Source organism: Labrus bergylta, chromosome 14 (assembly GCF_963930695.1).
Source record: "Labrus bergylta chromosome 14, fLabBer1.1, whole genome shotgun sequence".
NCBI classification, from domain to species: domain Eukaryota; kingdom Metazoa; phylum Chordata; class Actinopteri; order Labriformes; family Labridae; genus Labrus; species Labrus bergylta.
In genome coordinates this window covers 17,684,657-17,703,016 of record NC_089208.1, presented here as the reverse complement: position 1 = coordinate 17,703,016, position 18,360 = coordinate 17,684,657, and the positions used below count along the sequence as shown (strand labels likewise).

The 18,360-nt window shown below is 39.3% G+C and overlaps 1 protein-coding gene across 2 annotated transcripts in view; it reads right to left on the bottom strand.

The window, feature by feature from the left end:
• Positions 1-18,360, bottom strand: part of dclk1a (doublecortin-like kinase 1a) — a 50,174-nt gene that overhangs the window by 28,467 nt on the left and 3,347 nt on the right. For both annotated transcript variants that reach the window (XM_020650120.3, XM_020650119.3), the window contains exon 4: positions 3,935-4,034. In XM_020650120.3, the coding sequence (XP_020505776.1) occupies positions 3,935-4,034 (100 nt within the window). The remainder of the gene's footprint in view (positions 1-3,934; positions 4,035-18,360) is intronic.

Below are 18,360 nucleotides of genomic sequence, written 5' to 3'. Positions count from 1 at the left end.
ACAAACACTCCCTGTTTTCGTTGCCAAAACTTCGCTCCTCTCCTGTTCATTAACCCAACCCCATTATTGCTCATTACCATTTTAGACCAACAGGAAGAGGAAATTATACCCAGTCTTCGATGTGTGGGTGCTTTTGCCTGCAAGTGTGTGTGTGTGTGTGTGTGTGTGTGTGTGTGTGTGTTCTTTGTTTGTGTGGCAGACGTTGCGGCCCAATGATTAATGTACAATGTGGAGTGTTAACATGATGACAGTTTGCCATAGGGAGAGCGAGGCGATAATTATAGTGATGCTGAGAGGAGGAGGTAAAGTTGTCTTGAGCTCAGACTGTCTTCTGTCACATTGTCTGTTTCGTTTGTCGCTCTGCTCTCCCGTCTGTCTATCTCTGCCTTTTGCCCTCTGTCTTCTGCACCGTCTCTCGGGTCATGAGGAGGTGTCAAACTGTGTTCTCTGTCTTTGTGTTTGTATTCATGACTTAATGTGGGAACACAAATCTGTTCAGATCTCATTTCTGGGCAAATTCAAGTCCATAGAATGTTAAGCATTTAACTTGGGGATAACATTAACTGTATAATATGTAACACTCACGCATTCAATTTAAAAAGAAACTAGACCAGTTTGTAAGTATTATTGCGTTTTAAACTATTTCAAAACTGGTGGAATTTCTAACTACATTTGAGGTAATGGTACGTTTCAATTGTTTGCCTGTCTTCTGGGGAAACATCAAATTATATTTCTGAGAGTGAGAAAGGAAGCTGTGAATTGTTTACATTTGCTAATACCATTCCTATAGCCATTTAATTTGAGTGAAATTATGGAAGTTTAGCATTACATTGACTGTTCTACTTCTGTCTGTGATGTCAAATGGATTTGCTCTTGCAATATTAGCAGTTAAAGGGGACAACTGTCATGTCCTTACACTACATTAAAGGACAAGATGAAACAATGTATTTTCTTATCGTTTTGATTGAGAGACCCAAGCAGCAGAAATGACATACTGAGCATCTAACACAAAGCATTTAGTGAAGGTTAGTGTTAAGGGTCGGGGTAGACAAAGAAAGATTAAACAATGAGAGATAAATGTGCAGACAAGCCAAAGATGATTTTTCAACAACTGAAGCATAAAATGTGTGTAGCATTTAACATATGTGCAGAGGCAGCGTTCTGTCTTTACGCTCCATATATCTGGTATAAACTCACAGAAATTAAAGGTCCTCTGAGACTCTCTTATAATGAGTTTCTTTTTCCACTTGTCATGATGCTTTGGAAGTCTTGTGCATAGAACTTCAATTGCCTTGTTGCTGAAAGGTGCTGTCTAAATGAAGTTTGCCTTGCCTATCTGGATGGAATTCTAACTAATTGTGTGTGTGTGTGTGTGTGTGTATAAGTTTGGAAATGCTTATTCCACCCAAACTACATGCAGTTAAATTAAATTAGGATCATGAAAAACTTCTGACGGAGACAATCATCAGTAAGGAATGAAAATGCAGACAACTTGGAAACGTGGTCTTTACACGCCTTGTTGGGGACTTGATGTGTGAGGTTGTTTTGGGGTCTTTAGGTTACTAGTCAGAAAATGGCTAATGAGAGCAGCTAGACATTATCTTATGCATACGAAAGGAGAGTGTGACAGAAGAGATGGGGAAACAAAAGAAGTGAAGGGGGTTTAGAAACCCAGGTGAGATAGATATTATTTAATGGATGAGGGGAAACAGGGGGGGAGGGGGGGGACAAATAAATTGAATAAACCCCTGAACAAAAGCCAGTGCACACTCATTCATGTAGGAGGCAGGAAGGGAGATGAGAGCATGAGAATGCAAATGAGCAAAAAACGGCAGAAGCGTTTCAGACAGAGAAGCCAGACGGGTGAAGTGAGGACATGATGTATCCTCAGCAGCACCACAGTGGAGAGACAGGCTGAGAAAAGGGAGTTGGGACAATCGTACAATGGGTTAGACGATGGCTTAAACGCAGCAGACGTTTTTTATTCCGAGAGGAGAAGAGGAGTGGCAGGAGACAATGGAGCGTAATGAACTGAACAGCCCACACAGTCCTCTGCCACCTGAACTGGAGAGATGTGTCATACAGGCAGAAGACAAGGGGTACTGTGAAAGTGAAAAGGCATGATGTAATCAGGGAGAAGCATACTGTCGACTGTAGAGGAAAACAGAACACAGCAAAGAAAAATTATTGATTTTTGACAAATCAACTCAGAGAGAATGGAAGACAATACATGTTATTCTGAACATTTTTATGTATGCATTCACTGTCAAAAAACAACAATATATGCTAGAGTTAGAACAGGGATGGGAATGGCAAAGGACTAAAATCAGGAAATTACCCAATCACACACACACACACACACACACACACACACACACACACACACACACACACACACAAGGGTAAAACAATGTATTTTTAAAGTGCATACTGTACCTACAAGTATTGTTTATTTATTTATTTTTTTAACTGCTTCGTCCATGAAAGGTTACATTTTCCATGTACTGTGATGGTTTGATCCATCAGGTAAGGGGGGTTTGATGGACATCCTCCAGGAAATGTTTAGTACCAAACTTTTTTTTTCTTGCATTTTGATGCGCATTGTTTTGCCTCGTCTGCAGCATTTTATCATCATGATCTAGTCTTGAGTCCTCTTTTGTGTCTTTTATTAAAATCGATCATATTGTCACACAATGGTCAATGCATGTATCTAAATACATAAACAAATAAGTGGGCTTTAATAGTTCCTACCTTTCTGCACTATTTTAGTCCTGCAGAAGTAACATATGTAGTTTTTTATGACATTAGTGGATTTACTTTAGTTTTGAAAAGACGCAAATTTAAGCAAAATCCTGAATATGAGCAATTTCATGTCAATTTAATTTAGAGATTTAACCTTGTTTTTATTCAACTGGAATCTTTATTCTATTTTAATAAAAAGGGTCGAGATTACATTTTAATGTCCGAAACAGAGGGTCCTGTAGCCATGGTAACTAACTTGCACCTGTCTGAACTGAAGTGGAGAGAGAGAGAGAGAGAGAGCTCTGCTGGGCTTTCCAAGTAGCACTCGTGAAAATTAATGGCACTGTCCTGAGTATATGGTTAAATAGAACACTGTCTTTTTTTTTTTTTTTTTTTTTAAAAGAGCAGCTCCTAATGTCGAGTTGCCCAAAAAAACACAACTCACATTATATAAAGTTTCACTGTCGATTCCGTTATCACGACTGTCACAGACCTGAAATAAACTATATTTATAACTTAGAATAATAGATAATACTTATATTTAATTTAAAAAGTATTATTGCTTTTATTATCAGCATTTAATATAAGCATATTTACTAACATTATTGTTATTAATATTATTATTATTACTGCCATTAGTATTATTATTAGAATTAGAAAATCTAAGACAGTTCAGAATAACATCAGCAGCAAGGAGCTTTACTAAACGATCAAAGTTTTGTGTTTCACATGAGAGGTGGTATTCTAATCAGTGCATTAAGAGATTTAAAAACAGATCTGTCTCTGATCACAAGAGCATTTCTATGTATGTTACTTACAGGCAGTTCTACAGATTAGATTGATGTCTGAGAAAGTTTTTCTGTAGTAATCACTGTTTGCACACTGGTATGACAAACTTGAACTGTTTGTGTATTTGCTTAGTACAACAAAATGAAAAGCAGTATTTAATTAGGCCCTAATACTGAAACAACAGAATAAAGTCTGACACTTCCTATTTCCTATCATTGCATTAATAAAAAATATTTCTCAATAAAATGAACGCACAGAAAAGAGTTTCTAAATGGTCAGAAAAAATAGCTTGGGCCAGAAATGAAAGAAAGGGAAGGAAAATAACAACTAAAGAAGAGATCAGTGAACAGTATAATACGAAATGCCAACAAGGAAATGTCAGGGAAAGAGATATTGGCCTCACCACTTTCATCCAACATCAAGTCATCCTGGTAGCGAAATTTTTCTGGTCCACACGCCACAAAAATGTCCTCATCGCCAAAGAAGTCATGCAGACATGAAACCTGGAAGTAAAGAGAAGAGTTCAATCATTACTTCTTTTATATCTTATATGATTAAAGACAATAGAGAACAATTCCTCCTTTGCAGCTATGCGAAATAATCTAACAGATCTAACAGCTTCCAAGAGCAATGACAGCTTCAAACGGATAGGGAACTTCAACAGTTTGTTATGGTAAGGAGAATGTAACTACAGACATTTTCCAACGGCTTTGCAGATTTTAAAATAAAGAGTCTCTAGTCAGGCGTCTGTTTCCCTTACGTCTTGGTCTCTGATACTTAAGCACAGGAAAGGGGTAGCAGTTAAAAATGATTAAGGTGAAAAGGCACACGTATGAAGGATCTGGAGACCGAAAAAAGACCTTCGGGGTGTCTGATTGTGCATACTCGTTTTTTGTTTGCATGCTCATTTGGGTCCATGAAAATATGTGCGCATGCCTGCCATATCCCTGAGTTTCAGCACTTTGTTTCCCTGCACTTAATAAGTCCTTCAGTACCTATTATGAGACCTTGCTGACTCATAGATTCGCTGATGCACATGCACTAAACATCAAGAGGAGAATGTGTGTGTGTGTATGTGTGTGTGTGTGTGTGGGGGGGGGGGGGTGGGGGGGTCTGTTCCCTAAAGACTAACATCTTATGGATGGTAATGAGTAACTAACCAAAGTGAGAAACAAAGACAACAGAGGGAGGTGGAATTCATGAGCAACGAGGTGATTAAGAGAGAGATGTTTTAACATTTTTGGCATGAGGCTCTAGAGATTCAAAACTATTTTTTGTCTTCATTAGCGAGCCTAATTAAAACATTCTTCACGAAACTAAAGTCCCAGCATGTTCATTTTGTCTGCACGAAACACGTTATTTGTTTCCTTTCAATCTGTGAATTTATGCTTTATTGTGACAACCAAGCGAAGAAAAGCGAAATGCTGTTCATTATTTTCTATTTGATCTAGTCAACAGCTCATTCCATATCTGATTCAAACTCTGCGTGATTTACTCAGGCAACTTTAATTACACCCCACAGGCCAACAATCACATTTCAATCCCAAACCATCAATATTCTAAATTATATTTCATGATAGGCACGGCTAGAGTCACAAAGGGAGTTTTCGGGGGAAGACAAAAGTTCATTCATCTGCTATGACAAATCTCCTACCAAAAATCCTATTAGGAGCTATTAAAATTTAGGCAGCATGCACGTCTGGCACCGCCTGGAGATAACACATAAATACAAAGTTCCCCTTATTGCATTTTCATAGCAATTAACATCCAAGAAACAATTTAGATTCCTATTAGCCAATAAACATGCCCCAAAAGAAAGTAACAGCGTTATCAACAGATAACCTACAAACAGCATAGAGGCCATTCCTTCTTTAACTGTGTCTATGTATGAGCCTCTGTGTGTGAGTAGGGATGGGAGTCATCCTGTTTTACCCCCCCGCATACCCTAAAAGAGCCAACGGGGAGAGAAAAAAACAAGTTTAATCGAAGACACAGACTCTCTGTGGACTGTGCGATCATTTTCATTTAACTTTCATATCAAGGCTCAATGTGTCCGTGAGTGTGTGTCTAAGAACGCTGCTCAGCAACACATCACATGAAAACACACACCTCTGCACACATGGATCATTGTCTGAGTGTGTGTGTGTGTGTGTGTGTGTGTGTGTGTGTGTGTGTGTGTGTGTGTGTGTGTGTGTGAGGAAGCAATATTATTATGGTTTCATAACAGAGTGCATATTGCTTTGTTCCCTGATACCCCTTGATAGTGTGTTGGTGATAATTTCAGGGGAGAGCTGCTCGACTTTGTAACTAGATGGCTGTGATACAGATGTGGTTGTTGTTAACATTTCCCCAGTGTCTGTGCTGATGGGAAGCTTTGGCCACTTCTACATCTCGCTGTAGTGTGTGTGTGTATATCAATATCACTGAATTTTCACATTATGTTCTATCTTCATATCAGTTTTGTATTGCTTGCAGTGTCATTCTCACATAAGCTGTTGTGTCTGCTGAGGGCTATAACTTAGGTTTTGAATAACTGTAAACTTGTGATTAATATTGCTTGAGCTCTTCTTGGCTGAGCTGTTAGCTTCTGTCACATATTCATAGATACACCTCCTTGTACTTATTGTACTGATGCAATAATGTCTTCTTGGGCTGTAGGGAGGGGTTAATAACTAATTTATCATTTAATAAATCACAGAACTGAGGTGGGCTGAATAAAACTTGGTTCCTGAACCAGGGCCAACTATCTCTGATATTGTTCGTTATCTAGCTAGCGTATTTGAATCAATGAAACCAACAAGAACAAAGCCGACAGATAAAGGTTGGTAATGGGATTTGGCTTAAGTGAAGCCTAGCCTCCTGGCATACAGGAATCCCACTTATTATGCTCAATTATAAATAACATGTAGTCTTAATATAATCTACGGACTCCCTGTAGGCTAAGATAGAAACAAAGCAGAAGTTGTTTTGAAATCCGTGTGCGAGTTTTATAATCCGTGCACACAGATTTGCTAAACTGTTTCCCCCGGTAACAAATCTATGCGCACAGTTCAACCTGTTAGCACAGATTATAAACCATGTGTTTCACCTGATACTTTAGGGACTAGTCTTTAATAACCAAAGTAAATGGGTTACAAAAAATATCACCCCCCACAGAACTTTTACCAATAATAAAAGAAGCTACCCCCCAAAAACCATACTAGTCTGTAAACATTTAAATATCTGCTGTAAAAATGTGATCATTGATATGGGACCTGATGGGGATTTTTTTTATTTTAAACCAGTCTCAAGAAAGATCAATTTTTTTCACTTCCAAATTGACTTGTTTTTTTAACAGCAGAGGTTGCCGCTTGGTGCTAACAAACTATCTTTTTTTGTTGTTTAAACCACAGGGGGACATTGATGCTCACTAGCTTGTTTGCTGCTTGTATCAAATTAGCCAATACTTGTATGCCTTTCTTGGACAGTGAAAACCTTTAGCTGTTACATAAAAGTACTAATTAAACTTGACTTATAATGAAGTGTACTTCATTTGTTTAACTAAACAAATGGTGTACTGTAGATGCAATGTCCACACCAAAAAAAACAGTGTAGTGTAAACGTAAATGGAAAAATTGCACTTATTTACAGATTTTGACTCATATAATGACAACATTGTAGCATCCAAACAGGCTGGGGGATCTACAGAATAGGCAATGGGTTATATTAAATAAACGATGTATAAACTATCTCTATCCAAGCCTCCATAGAAAAGAACGGCCAAACTGCGGTTACTACCTCACAGTTAATCCCAGTGATCATGAATCATGGGATATTTTAATTTAAATGGTTTTCAAACATTCACAAAGAGGATTTGGGGCACTGGAGCTTTTCAAAGATTTGAAATGAAAAAAATAAAGAATTATTTAGTTTATGAAGCATTTCGAATACTACTAACAATTCACCCTTAATCACATGGAAGCCATTATCCTCTGATCCTATCCCTTACGCTATTTTCAGTTTTCCCTTTAAAATGTTTAAAACATTTTAGCAACTTACAAGAAAATGAACATCAAGTTGTTTTCACTTGTCCTATCATAGAACAGTAAATGAAAGCGTTCGGTAATTTTCCAGCTTTGTTGATTGCACATTTTCAGTTGTTGGGACTGATAGATGAATCTCCTTGGCTGTATAACTCTAACGGTAGGAGAAACGTCTCCCTGAGCAATCTTTTTCGCTATTTTTATATTTCAGGATATATTTCATTATTTTTAGGCTTGTGCTCTTTGGAAAGGCCAAAAAACAGTCATCCCGTTGAAAGCTTTGTTCCCGTCAGAGAGGATTTTTGTTGGATTTCTGAGTCAGTCCAGTCACATCCCCAGGCAAGAACTGCTGCAGACAACCAGGAGGAGGCTGCAGCTTATCCTTAAATAGCAATTGTAGCACATCAGGAATGTACAGCTAAAGCTTACGAAGAACACTTTAAAAATACACCCAAAGAAGTGATTATAAAAAGGTGTTTTTCAAAAGAGAAATAAGGAAACAGGGACAGTCTCAATGTAGGGCACCTGTAACGTGAGTATAAACTAATATGGAGCAAGACACAAACAAACTGTATACTGAGAAGGGTGTGAAAAAAGTATGGTTGCCATGGTGATTGTGCCCTCCAGGCATCTGTGCATGGCTGGTGCGTGCCACTGAATGCATGATGTGCACAGTGTGATAGAGAGCTCCATCATTCATATTTTATCTACTATGGGAACGACACCAGACAGAAATGTGTCATCAAACATAAAACACACACATGAACCTTCACACGCACATACACACAGTGGCACCACGCCTGGATAATACTGAAAAACAAACTGCTGGTTAAAAAAGATGATGTTGAGACACACAGTGACAATGAATGAAGAACAGGAGAGGGGCTGTTTAGTAATCGTGGAAAAAAAAAAACAATCAAAGATGAAATGAACCCCCCTCGTTTTCACAGACAGGGTGAAAACGAGCAATACAGGAGGAGGAGATCTATTCCTGACTGCTGCTCTGAGCCCTTCTCTGAGCCTGATGACAAAACAAGCTGCTTTTATGTCTCTGGTGCTCAGTTCTCACAGAGGAGCAGTGCAGTTACACAACATCCAGCCCTGCTAAAACCAAGGACAGGAAGAAACAAACAAAGCAATGCTGGAGAAGAGGGACTAAAATAAGCGCAGGAGAAAAGAGCAGAGGAGTGTGGAAATTGGCAATTTCATATCCCTTCCATCAACTCTCACACATCTTTATTAAAGTGGGACATGGGTGATAAGACTGGGTCGCGACGATTAAAACACAAGCTGGCATTAAAAAGGTTTTTTTGAAGTTTATGTAATTGCTTTATTCAAGCATTATTTTTGGTTTGTAGCAATACAAACACAGACTGAATGAATGAGGTAATGATGAACAGGTTTCAGGATTTTGTGTCACATGTAACATGTTGGAAAATCTCCAGTCCTTTTCCTTTACTGTCCACCATAAGAGGAAGGTTTATCATCTACTGTATTGGATTAAAAAGAAAAAGATGTATGTTTTAAATATTTCTAGATAAACAACTGGTCAAAAAACAAGAATTACATAAATCTACAAAATATGTCTCCACCTAAAATTGTGTTACATAAATTCCACTTCACTGAGTGTTCCTCAGTCAAGCAATTTGTGTTCTAACAGCGCCACCTAGTGTGCAGTCAGCAAAGTACTGCAAGAGTGCCTCTTTCCCTCTCCTCCTTGGCTGTTCATCCTCTCTATTTTTGTTCATTTTCATCGATTACAATAAGAGGTGGTTTCGATCTTCATTCTGGGCAGTGAGTAATATTGTTAGCACCACACAACTACTTAAAAAGGTAGGTCACAATCTGAGATGATCACTATCACCACACGGGGGCGCTGTTTAATAACTACTTAAAGATTTACAGTACCATCAGAAAAGCAGGATGACAGATAAGCAAGATGTCTACTAATTTGATAAAATAAAGGACCCATATTCAGATATCCACCAGGATTTCAGCTACACAGAATTAAAGAGAGATATAAAGATAGTTCCAGAGGGGATAACTTCTAAATGATCTGAAAATAGAACTCAAATATCAACATGTGAAATGCACTGGGACTCCAACCCCATGTGGTTTTATTTGAGTTAGCCAAAAGCAGCAGGACATGTAAAAAAATACTTTAAATATGGGTCTCTGTTTGGTGTGAGTCTTGAGGGAGGACTGTGGAGCATCTGTGCTGAATTTTAGTTTGGGTTCTCAGGGACACAAGGGAAAGTGTGTGGGAAGAGACCCACAGCTGTGCATGGACTTTCCAAAGATGAACTTAACAATGTCTCTCATCTTATTTTTATGTGAACACACAAACAAATGTGCTTACAAAAGCTTGATTGTTTTTTTTCTAAGGACATGCACTTATTATTGTATGCCTGCTACACATGTAGCAGTGCTGTGAAACGTCAGCTTTTTGTGTTTAAACAGTCTGGGATGTTCCCTTCAGCAGCTCCTGTGAATAAGCTGCTGGGAACAAATGATCCGTGACAGCAGGGCTCGCTCTGCTCATTTAGATGGGGCTATTTCTGTCTGCCTGTCAGATATCAGGTCTACTTGAGCACTCGTCCGTCAGCACCTCGCTTTTTGGAGGGAGTTTCTGACAGCCACTCAGAAGAAGCTGAAGTGTAAACGTGTGAGAACACATGCAAGAGAAATTTGCCTCTTGCACATTTCTCTTGCATGTGTTCTCAAGATAAGCAGCACAGAATTAAGAGTGAAGTTAGGAGGCAGTGCTGAAACAACTGATTGATTATTTGATCATCAAACACATCTGAAACTATTGTATGTACTGATGAGGTCCATTAGTTGATATTGAGGAAAATACTTTCTAGTTCAAGCTTCTCAAATGTGAAAATGTGCTTCTTTTTGGACATTGAAAGATTTAATTTCTTAGTCTTGACAAAATGTCATCATATTTTTTAATGTTTCCCATCTGTTGTTCCTACTTGAACCAGTGTGGGCAGCATATTCATAATAAAAGTGCTTTATAATAAAGTTGAGTAAAGAAGTAATAGATTCATTCAAAACATATGTAAAATATTATTATATAATGAAACAAACATTTTCAAGTGTAGTTTTGATACTCACAAAAAAATGTCTGTGGATTTCAATAGAAAAAAGGTTTTTGTGGGATTTGTCCTTGGTGCAGCTCTGATAAGAAACAGAGGGATTTCTCAGAGACTAAGACTGACGTTCACAGAAAAGAAAAAAGAAGAAGAGATTGAGGACTGAGCCACTAATCTCGTGAGCAACAATAGACTCAGAGTGGTCACACTGAGGACACACTGAGGTCAACATTATCCTGCCCAAAGACAGAGCACATTTCGGAGGACTGAGCTGTCGCTGCGCTCTGCCAGAGCAGCTTAGCCGGGTGGAGCTGTCCGTGGTGCTGAATCAACTGCAGCTGGCAGGCAGGACATGTGGAGCTGCTCTGAAACATTGAACACTGCAGGACTGGAGACACAGACTGATGGATGAAAGGATGAACAGACGGAAAGATGCTGCAAGACAGGCGGGCTGACAGAGGAACAGATGGGTGTGTTGTTACAAGCCAGAGACAGACAGAAACAGAAAGGGCAAAGTATTTGTGTCTAATATATAGAGTGTCTGTGGTGAAAGGGATTTAAGATGGAAATCAAACAAAACAGAAAGTGACTCACAGAGATAGATATCAACACAACAGTGTGTTGCAGCAGCATTAGAGTTTCTGAATTGTATCCGGCCTTGTGTTGGGATCATAATCCTAAAAACTAAGTTTGAGAAACAGTTGCAAACAATGAGGCATTCTCTGTTAAGGGGAAGCTTGTTTGCTCTCCTTCGACTGCAGTAAACATACAGGTAAAAGCATTGATTAATTTGTATTCAAACAGGTCTGTATGGTTCACAGCCCCTGAAAACACAAACAAACCCCTTATCAGGAAAGTATAGCATATAAAAATATCTGCAGAAAAAAAACAAATTCTCACTCCCAGAATGACACAGCAAAAATGTTCTTCCTTTCTTTCCAGGGGTATTCAAATGATCTTCTCTGAGGCTGAAGGGAGGCACAGGAAAAGACAGGAAAAGAGCGACACAGACTGTCAAGAGGAGAGAGAAAGGTAGACAGAAATCGATCTGAAAGAGTTAAGGGGAAGGAAAAAAAAACATCCGCACGCACCCACAGGGGAGAATTCACACCCGGCATGACCTCCCGCTGCCTCAATCAGTAGAGTGCACATTGCCCCATTTCATCAGAGAAACTGACGGGACAAGGATGACTGAAAGGGTCAGGAAACGAAGAGATGAGGAAACAAACAGAGGAAAAGACAGCCACAGTGATGTGAGGCCAATTAAATGTGCAGTGGCCTGAGTTGGCACTGGTTCGGTTTTAACCTCAAACCAGCACAGCAGACTGCCGGGCTGCTGGATGGCTGCGTTGTTACATAACAACTTATGTAACAGCTTCTGCTCTCCATAGGGGGATGGCAAACTTTGTTTTGGAACTATGTTTCTCTCAGAATGTGAATGCTTTCTTCCTGTCTTTCATGTGTCTACAGGGAGCCAAACTTTCTGCAATCATGAAATGAATAAAAAATAAGAAATCTGGCATTGCCGTTTCTAGAATAAAAGACATCAATCTAAAGCAACATGGCATCTGCCTCCATTCTCATCGCCTCTTTCATGACTTTATGGGTTGCCACTTCCAACTCATCAATCCTGTCACATGCACATCTGGTTTATCAAGTAATCTCATACTGATTTGTCTTTATTCGACTCCCCCCTAAACCCAAATCCCTCCTTCATCCCCCCGTATTGATCTGCCTCCTCCTTTTAGTCTGCAGGCTTTAATCCATTTTCAAGGATGAGTGTGAGTGGGAGTCTGAAGGACTTGATTGTGTCGGTACACGGGTTACAGGCGAGCACTGACAAAATGGGATGTGTGTAACATTATCAAGGAGACAGCAGGAGCAGGTAGTAATAAGTAAATTGTGTTTTTAGTCTAAATTATTTTTTACAAATTGGCCATTAAATGTCTTCCATTTTTTAACAAACATTTATTTGCGTAAATGACAAACATAACACACAGAGATTTTTGGGCAATTTTGCTGAGAAAATAACCATTTCTAAATTCAATTTTGAATATTTGCTGATCAATTTAATGGAAATTGACTACTCAATCATCATACTCCCTTGTCTCTGCTCCAATAACACTACAACAAAGATTAGCTCTAAAATATGGCAAGAATTTTAGCTTTTACTTTGGACAGGAAGGAACTTGTAGGTTAGGAAATACCCCTCAAAGTCCAGTTCAGCTGCAAAAACAGTGTAAAGAAAATAAATGCAAATAAAATAAACAGTTTTGATCATGGTGTGCAATTACTGTACATTAAAAACTAGAATAAAACAGAAAAGTGCACTTGAATTCATGTAAAAGATGCCAACATGGAGAATGAACTCAGAGGATCTTTGAGGTTGACAGTCATTCATGTATGCATAGGGTTAAAAGAGCCACTTATAGTGCAACTTTGAAGGCATTGGTTAGGGAAGTACAACACTCTGTTTTGAAACAGGTTTGGAGAAGCATTGTTCCCTCTTATGTTTACAATCTGGCCCCGTGATTCAGTACTGATTCAACAAAACTTTTGACATCTAAGATCTGTCAGCCCAGATCTTAGAGCAACTGAAAGCATCTAAAGCTGGGACACGTTCTTTCAAGTTGCAAGAGAGTTAAGAGAGGGATTAGAGAGTGAGTGAGTCAGGTAGCGCATGATTCAGACAATGTGTGTATGATGAGGTAGCCTAGATGTGTGACTGGGTTCTCAACAGTCTCTGCCAGGGCTGGAAAAGTCTGCCATCGATCCTAATTTGGCAGCAAGTCCTCTGACTACAGATAGCCTTCCAATCTGTCACAAACACTCTCTGCGGGAAAACAAAGACACACAAACTAAAAAACTGACTGCAACAGAGACAAACAAACGGAAAGAAAACCAATCTGAAACAGCACAGCCTTTACACCCAGTTTAATGCAGAGGACTGCTTCACAAGCCATATCCCATCCATGTCACTAACTTCAAATAAACTGTATTAAAGCCAATATATTACAAACTAGGTGCATGACACACATTCACTCTCTCCTTTTGATGCACACACACATAGTGCTGTGCTGAGTAGCTGTGACTCAGCAGATCAACAGTAGCAGACAGATTTGTCTTCCCACAATCCTCCTATGCAGAAAAAGTGACACATTAACAAAAAAAACTATTAAAGTTTAGAAAACTGCTTAAATAGTACATGGGAAGCAAAACATTCTCCCTGCTTGTCAGAATATGCAATATTTATAAGTGACATTGCTGGTGCTGCACTCTCTCTCTTGCCTGCAGAGCTGGAAACAGGCCCAAAAGGAAAAGGGGGACAGGGAGGGGACAAAAAAAGTGAGACAATCCAAAAAAATAAATGAAGTAAGATGGTGGGAGGTACGGCAAAGAGAGGCAGGAGAGAAGGTGAGGCAGACTGTGTGTAGGAGAGAGAGTGATGCCATATGTTGCAGCTCCTGGATTTGGGGGTGCGTGCAGTGTGTGCTAATTAAACGAGGACTAAACAGCCGTAAAAACCATGGCATGTTGACAACAAGACCCAGATAGAAAAGAGATAGGAAAGAAAAGGAAGACAAAGGAGCTCAGAGGACGGATTGACGGCTGATCAATGTGAAGAAAGTCCATGTTTTGAAAGAGAACTAAAGATTATGAAACTGCAGATAGAGAGGGAGGTAAAAACAGCAATGGGTGGAGAGAGAATGAAAAGAATAGAGAATGGGAGGCAGAGAGAAGAAGGAGGCTTCAAAGAAAGGAGAATTGAACATAAAAGGATTTTAAAAGCTCTTCATCCTTGCTGACAAGGAGAGGAACAGGTCAGCAACGCAGTTAGAGAAGTGAGAGCTGCACTGCAGATAGTAAACAAGTGGTACATCGTCACTCTCACATATAACCTTTGTTTGGGCCATTTAATCAGTGTGAAATCAGTGCAAATTAGTGTTTTAACTGTTCACAATAAATGTGGCTATTGTAGTTTTTACATGAATGTTGCTGCAGGAACTGATCACATCAAGTAGCAGTACTTAAAACAGTCATTCAGAATGCAAGTAACTCGAGGCAACAAGCAGCTTCAAAGTAGTGCGATTTTTCAAGAAGAGGAGTCTCAAAACCACTGCTACCATACTTCATACACAGAAAGTATGCAGAAATACAACAAAGATAAGTCTACAGGCTTGCTAGCAGCTCTGTGAGGCTATCTTTTGTGCAGCGGTGATAAGAGCTAACTGCTACAAACATGCTAAGATTAGAATTTCCACATTCTGTCCTGATATTTGGTATAATGTAAAATGTATTCGAACTTGGTTTGAGGTTCTGTGTTAGTGTGCAAACATTTGCTATTTGACACTACAGAAAAATAACAGGCTGATGGGAATGCTGTTGGTGTTGGTTAAATGTAAGTATTTAAGTCCATCTATAAAAGTTACCATATTTCATTAAAAGACAAAAATGTCAACATGCTGGTGGTACGTGAGTAAATGTCAAGTAACAGAATTCAGTTGGATTCAATCTTTGTGGCTCATGAATGGGCAAATTTTCATGACATAGTAGTTAATTTCAGTCATTTCAATGGATAAGTTGCAGACTGATTGACACTCCTGTCCTATCTGCACAGATACGTCCAATTCATTTGGTGGAAATAGTTTGGACGTTTGTATGAATTGAGCGTCAATACGTTTTTTGTAAGCCCTGTATTAATATTAGCAGTCAATGTGGGATTTCTTCTTACCTACACTAAACCCACTGAGATACATACTTTACTAAGGAGCTCATTAATGAGATACTCGAAGGCAGAATACAAACAACCATAGCCATGAATAAGTGGAATCACTTCATGCACTAGTTGATAATTTCCTGCAGTTCATGCCTAGTGATGCACGAGCAGAAATCTAGATGGGTCCATTAAAACAAGTGTTTGTCATTATTCATGCCTAAATATGCGTGAGCCTTACAAAGCTGGCAGCTGTGGTCTGACATTCTTGTATTTGTGTGCATGTCTGTGTGTGTAAACAGAGATTAGTTGTATTAATAGGCCAGCCATGTCCATGTCCTAATCCACTTACTGGTCATCTATCTTCTTGATCAGACCAATCCAGCTACACCATCTCACCAAGCTACTGTATGACATCATAGCAGGTCTACCGGTTGGTTCCTAGGCAACTAGATCAAATCATCATAGAAACTGGCGAAGGTGAAGAACTTGGCAAGAAATATGAGGCTGTGGTAACCCCAGGGGAGAGGTGATGGAGCAAAAAGTACCACCGATGCTATACAGTGAGCCCTGGGGGGGGGGGGGGGGGTAAAGGAATCAATATAGCAGTGGCTGGGGCACTTGATTTATAGTTTCTGACACTGATGCTTGTGGTACAATCAGAAATTTGATACCCAAAGCTATCACAGTAAAGTAAGCTCCCAGTGGGCTAACTGGGAAGAATATATGGCACATACTAGATGCTAACAGAGACGTATTCACGACCTGTCGCATGTCATTCCTATCTATCCCCAACTCACAAGTCAAAGCATCAATCAATGTTAATGTTAATATATTACAGCAAAATGTATCTGTTCGTATCATATTTGTATACCGGGCTTAAGTTTATTCTTTTATTATTTAGACCAGAAGTAAATTTAACATTGAGCAGGCAGCTGGCAACAGTGAAAAGAAAAACCCCTTCCTTTTAACAGAAACCTCGAGCTGAACCAGACTCATGGTGAGAAGTCTTCATCAGGTCTCAGACAGTAACATCTCAAAACAAGGTAAAACTGAAGCATAATAATCCAAATCAACAACATTGAAAACTTAGAACTTGGTCAATAACTTTGATGTATAAACATACAAATACTTATAAACAAGGATGCATAATAAGGAGGCATTAGAGTAGACTTCAGCTGAAGATGGTCTCTCAGTTGAACTCTTCAGATACCAAAAACATAATCCATTATTCATTTTAACAAACTAACTGCAGAACTTTTACAGAACTGAACTCTTGACGTCTGAAATTAAATTGAAAACAGCATGAAATAAATTCAAAGTAGTTACGTAAGGAAAAGAAAAATAATAGGGCTTTTGGGATGTACTTCCTGCCCCACTGTCTATGGCCTCATTTTAGGGGTTAATGAAGGCAAAAAGCCAGAGATCCTCTCTCTCTCTCCCTCTCTAGGCTCTGACACTCTGCTGGGACTCAGATACTGACAGCAAGGCCCAGAAACCTACTTCTACTGAGGGCTCAATGACTGACATGGCTCAGCTTACGGCAGCAGCCCACACACAAGATCACATACTTACACATGCATGCACCTGTACACACTCACACACACACACACACATATACTCGACTTAACCCTTAAAGTAACCATATCCTGCAGCACACTCAGCTGAAGTCAATAATGTATATTCAAGTGTCATCAGTGTACAGTCTAATCATCGGAACTCTTTACTTTTATTCAGCCACATACAATTGTATTTTATTGTTTTCATTCCTCTTAGTTTGAATGGCAAATAGGTGGGGTTTTTTGTTGTTGTTTTTGATGCATGTAATGTCGATAGAAGTAAGCAATTCTCTCTTTTTAGCAACAGAGCTCTGTCAGGCTGGGGTGGCTACAAAGAGGGGCAGTCAATGGAAGTTCCCATGTGTCCAGTGTATGTGAGCCATTCATCATTAGACAAACTCATATCACTCTGTTACAATGTCATTTACTTAGTACAGAACGATAGAGCGCCATTTTTTTTAAACAATTGTTTAATGTATTTCAGTATGTAAACTGAAGAAAGTTTTTTTGTGTGTGTGCCAAGCAGCGATAGCAGTGATCAACCTGATAGACAATATTCCCCTCCCATTTTATTGGGATTTTTTTTGCATATTGTTAAGCTGTCCACAACACATTTATACTTTTAGTTAACTCTCAATGCTCTCAAACTAGGGCTGCCCGATATTCTGTCCTATTTTCAAAGACTTGGTGTCTGTGCAGAACTAGGCTAGGATTTCCAGCTCACACATTAAACACACATGTATATTGTCAAACGTATGAAGTTCCAATACACTCTTAAAAACTCTTTAAAATCTGAATCGCCTTTTCTCCACTTTTTCTTTCCTCTGAATAGAAAAAGCACATACACAAACTCTCCCACATGCATTAACCCACACATGCACACATAATAACAAAAAAACTAAGAAGGCGTAGTTTCTGCACTCAGCCAAGCCCAGCCCATCCGGCAGATACTGTGTTACCATGCCTACAGGCCCAATCAATACTGTGCCTAAAAATAGCATAACCACACTAGTCTTATTTCCAATCTCAGAAGGGGTGAACTGGGCGAGAGCAGCAGTTGTTGTGTAATCCCCTGGATAACTGCAACTGATTGTAACCAGAGAGTTAGTGGGCACTGTGCAAAAGTGTGAGTTTAATCCCCACCAGGAGGTTTCTCAAGGAAAAACCTGATCCTGGGATTTGATTGGCCCGCGTGGGGATCTAACAGCAGTTTAGGACAGGAAATCTGGAAAGACTTCTTACTAAATTACCAGTGGATCACTAAGTAGACTGCAAGGTGTCAGGACAACATGGATGTTTATGAGGATAAATCTTTGGAAGTGGGATAAATGGTAACAAAGAGTACTTAAGAAATGTCGCTTTGGATAAAAGCGTCTGCTAAGTGCTAAGTGACTTGTAAAGAAGCAATTAAAAAATGAAATCCCCAAAGGGCAAAG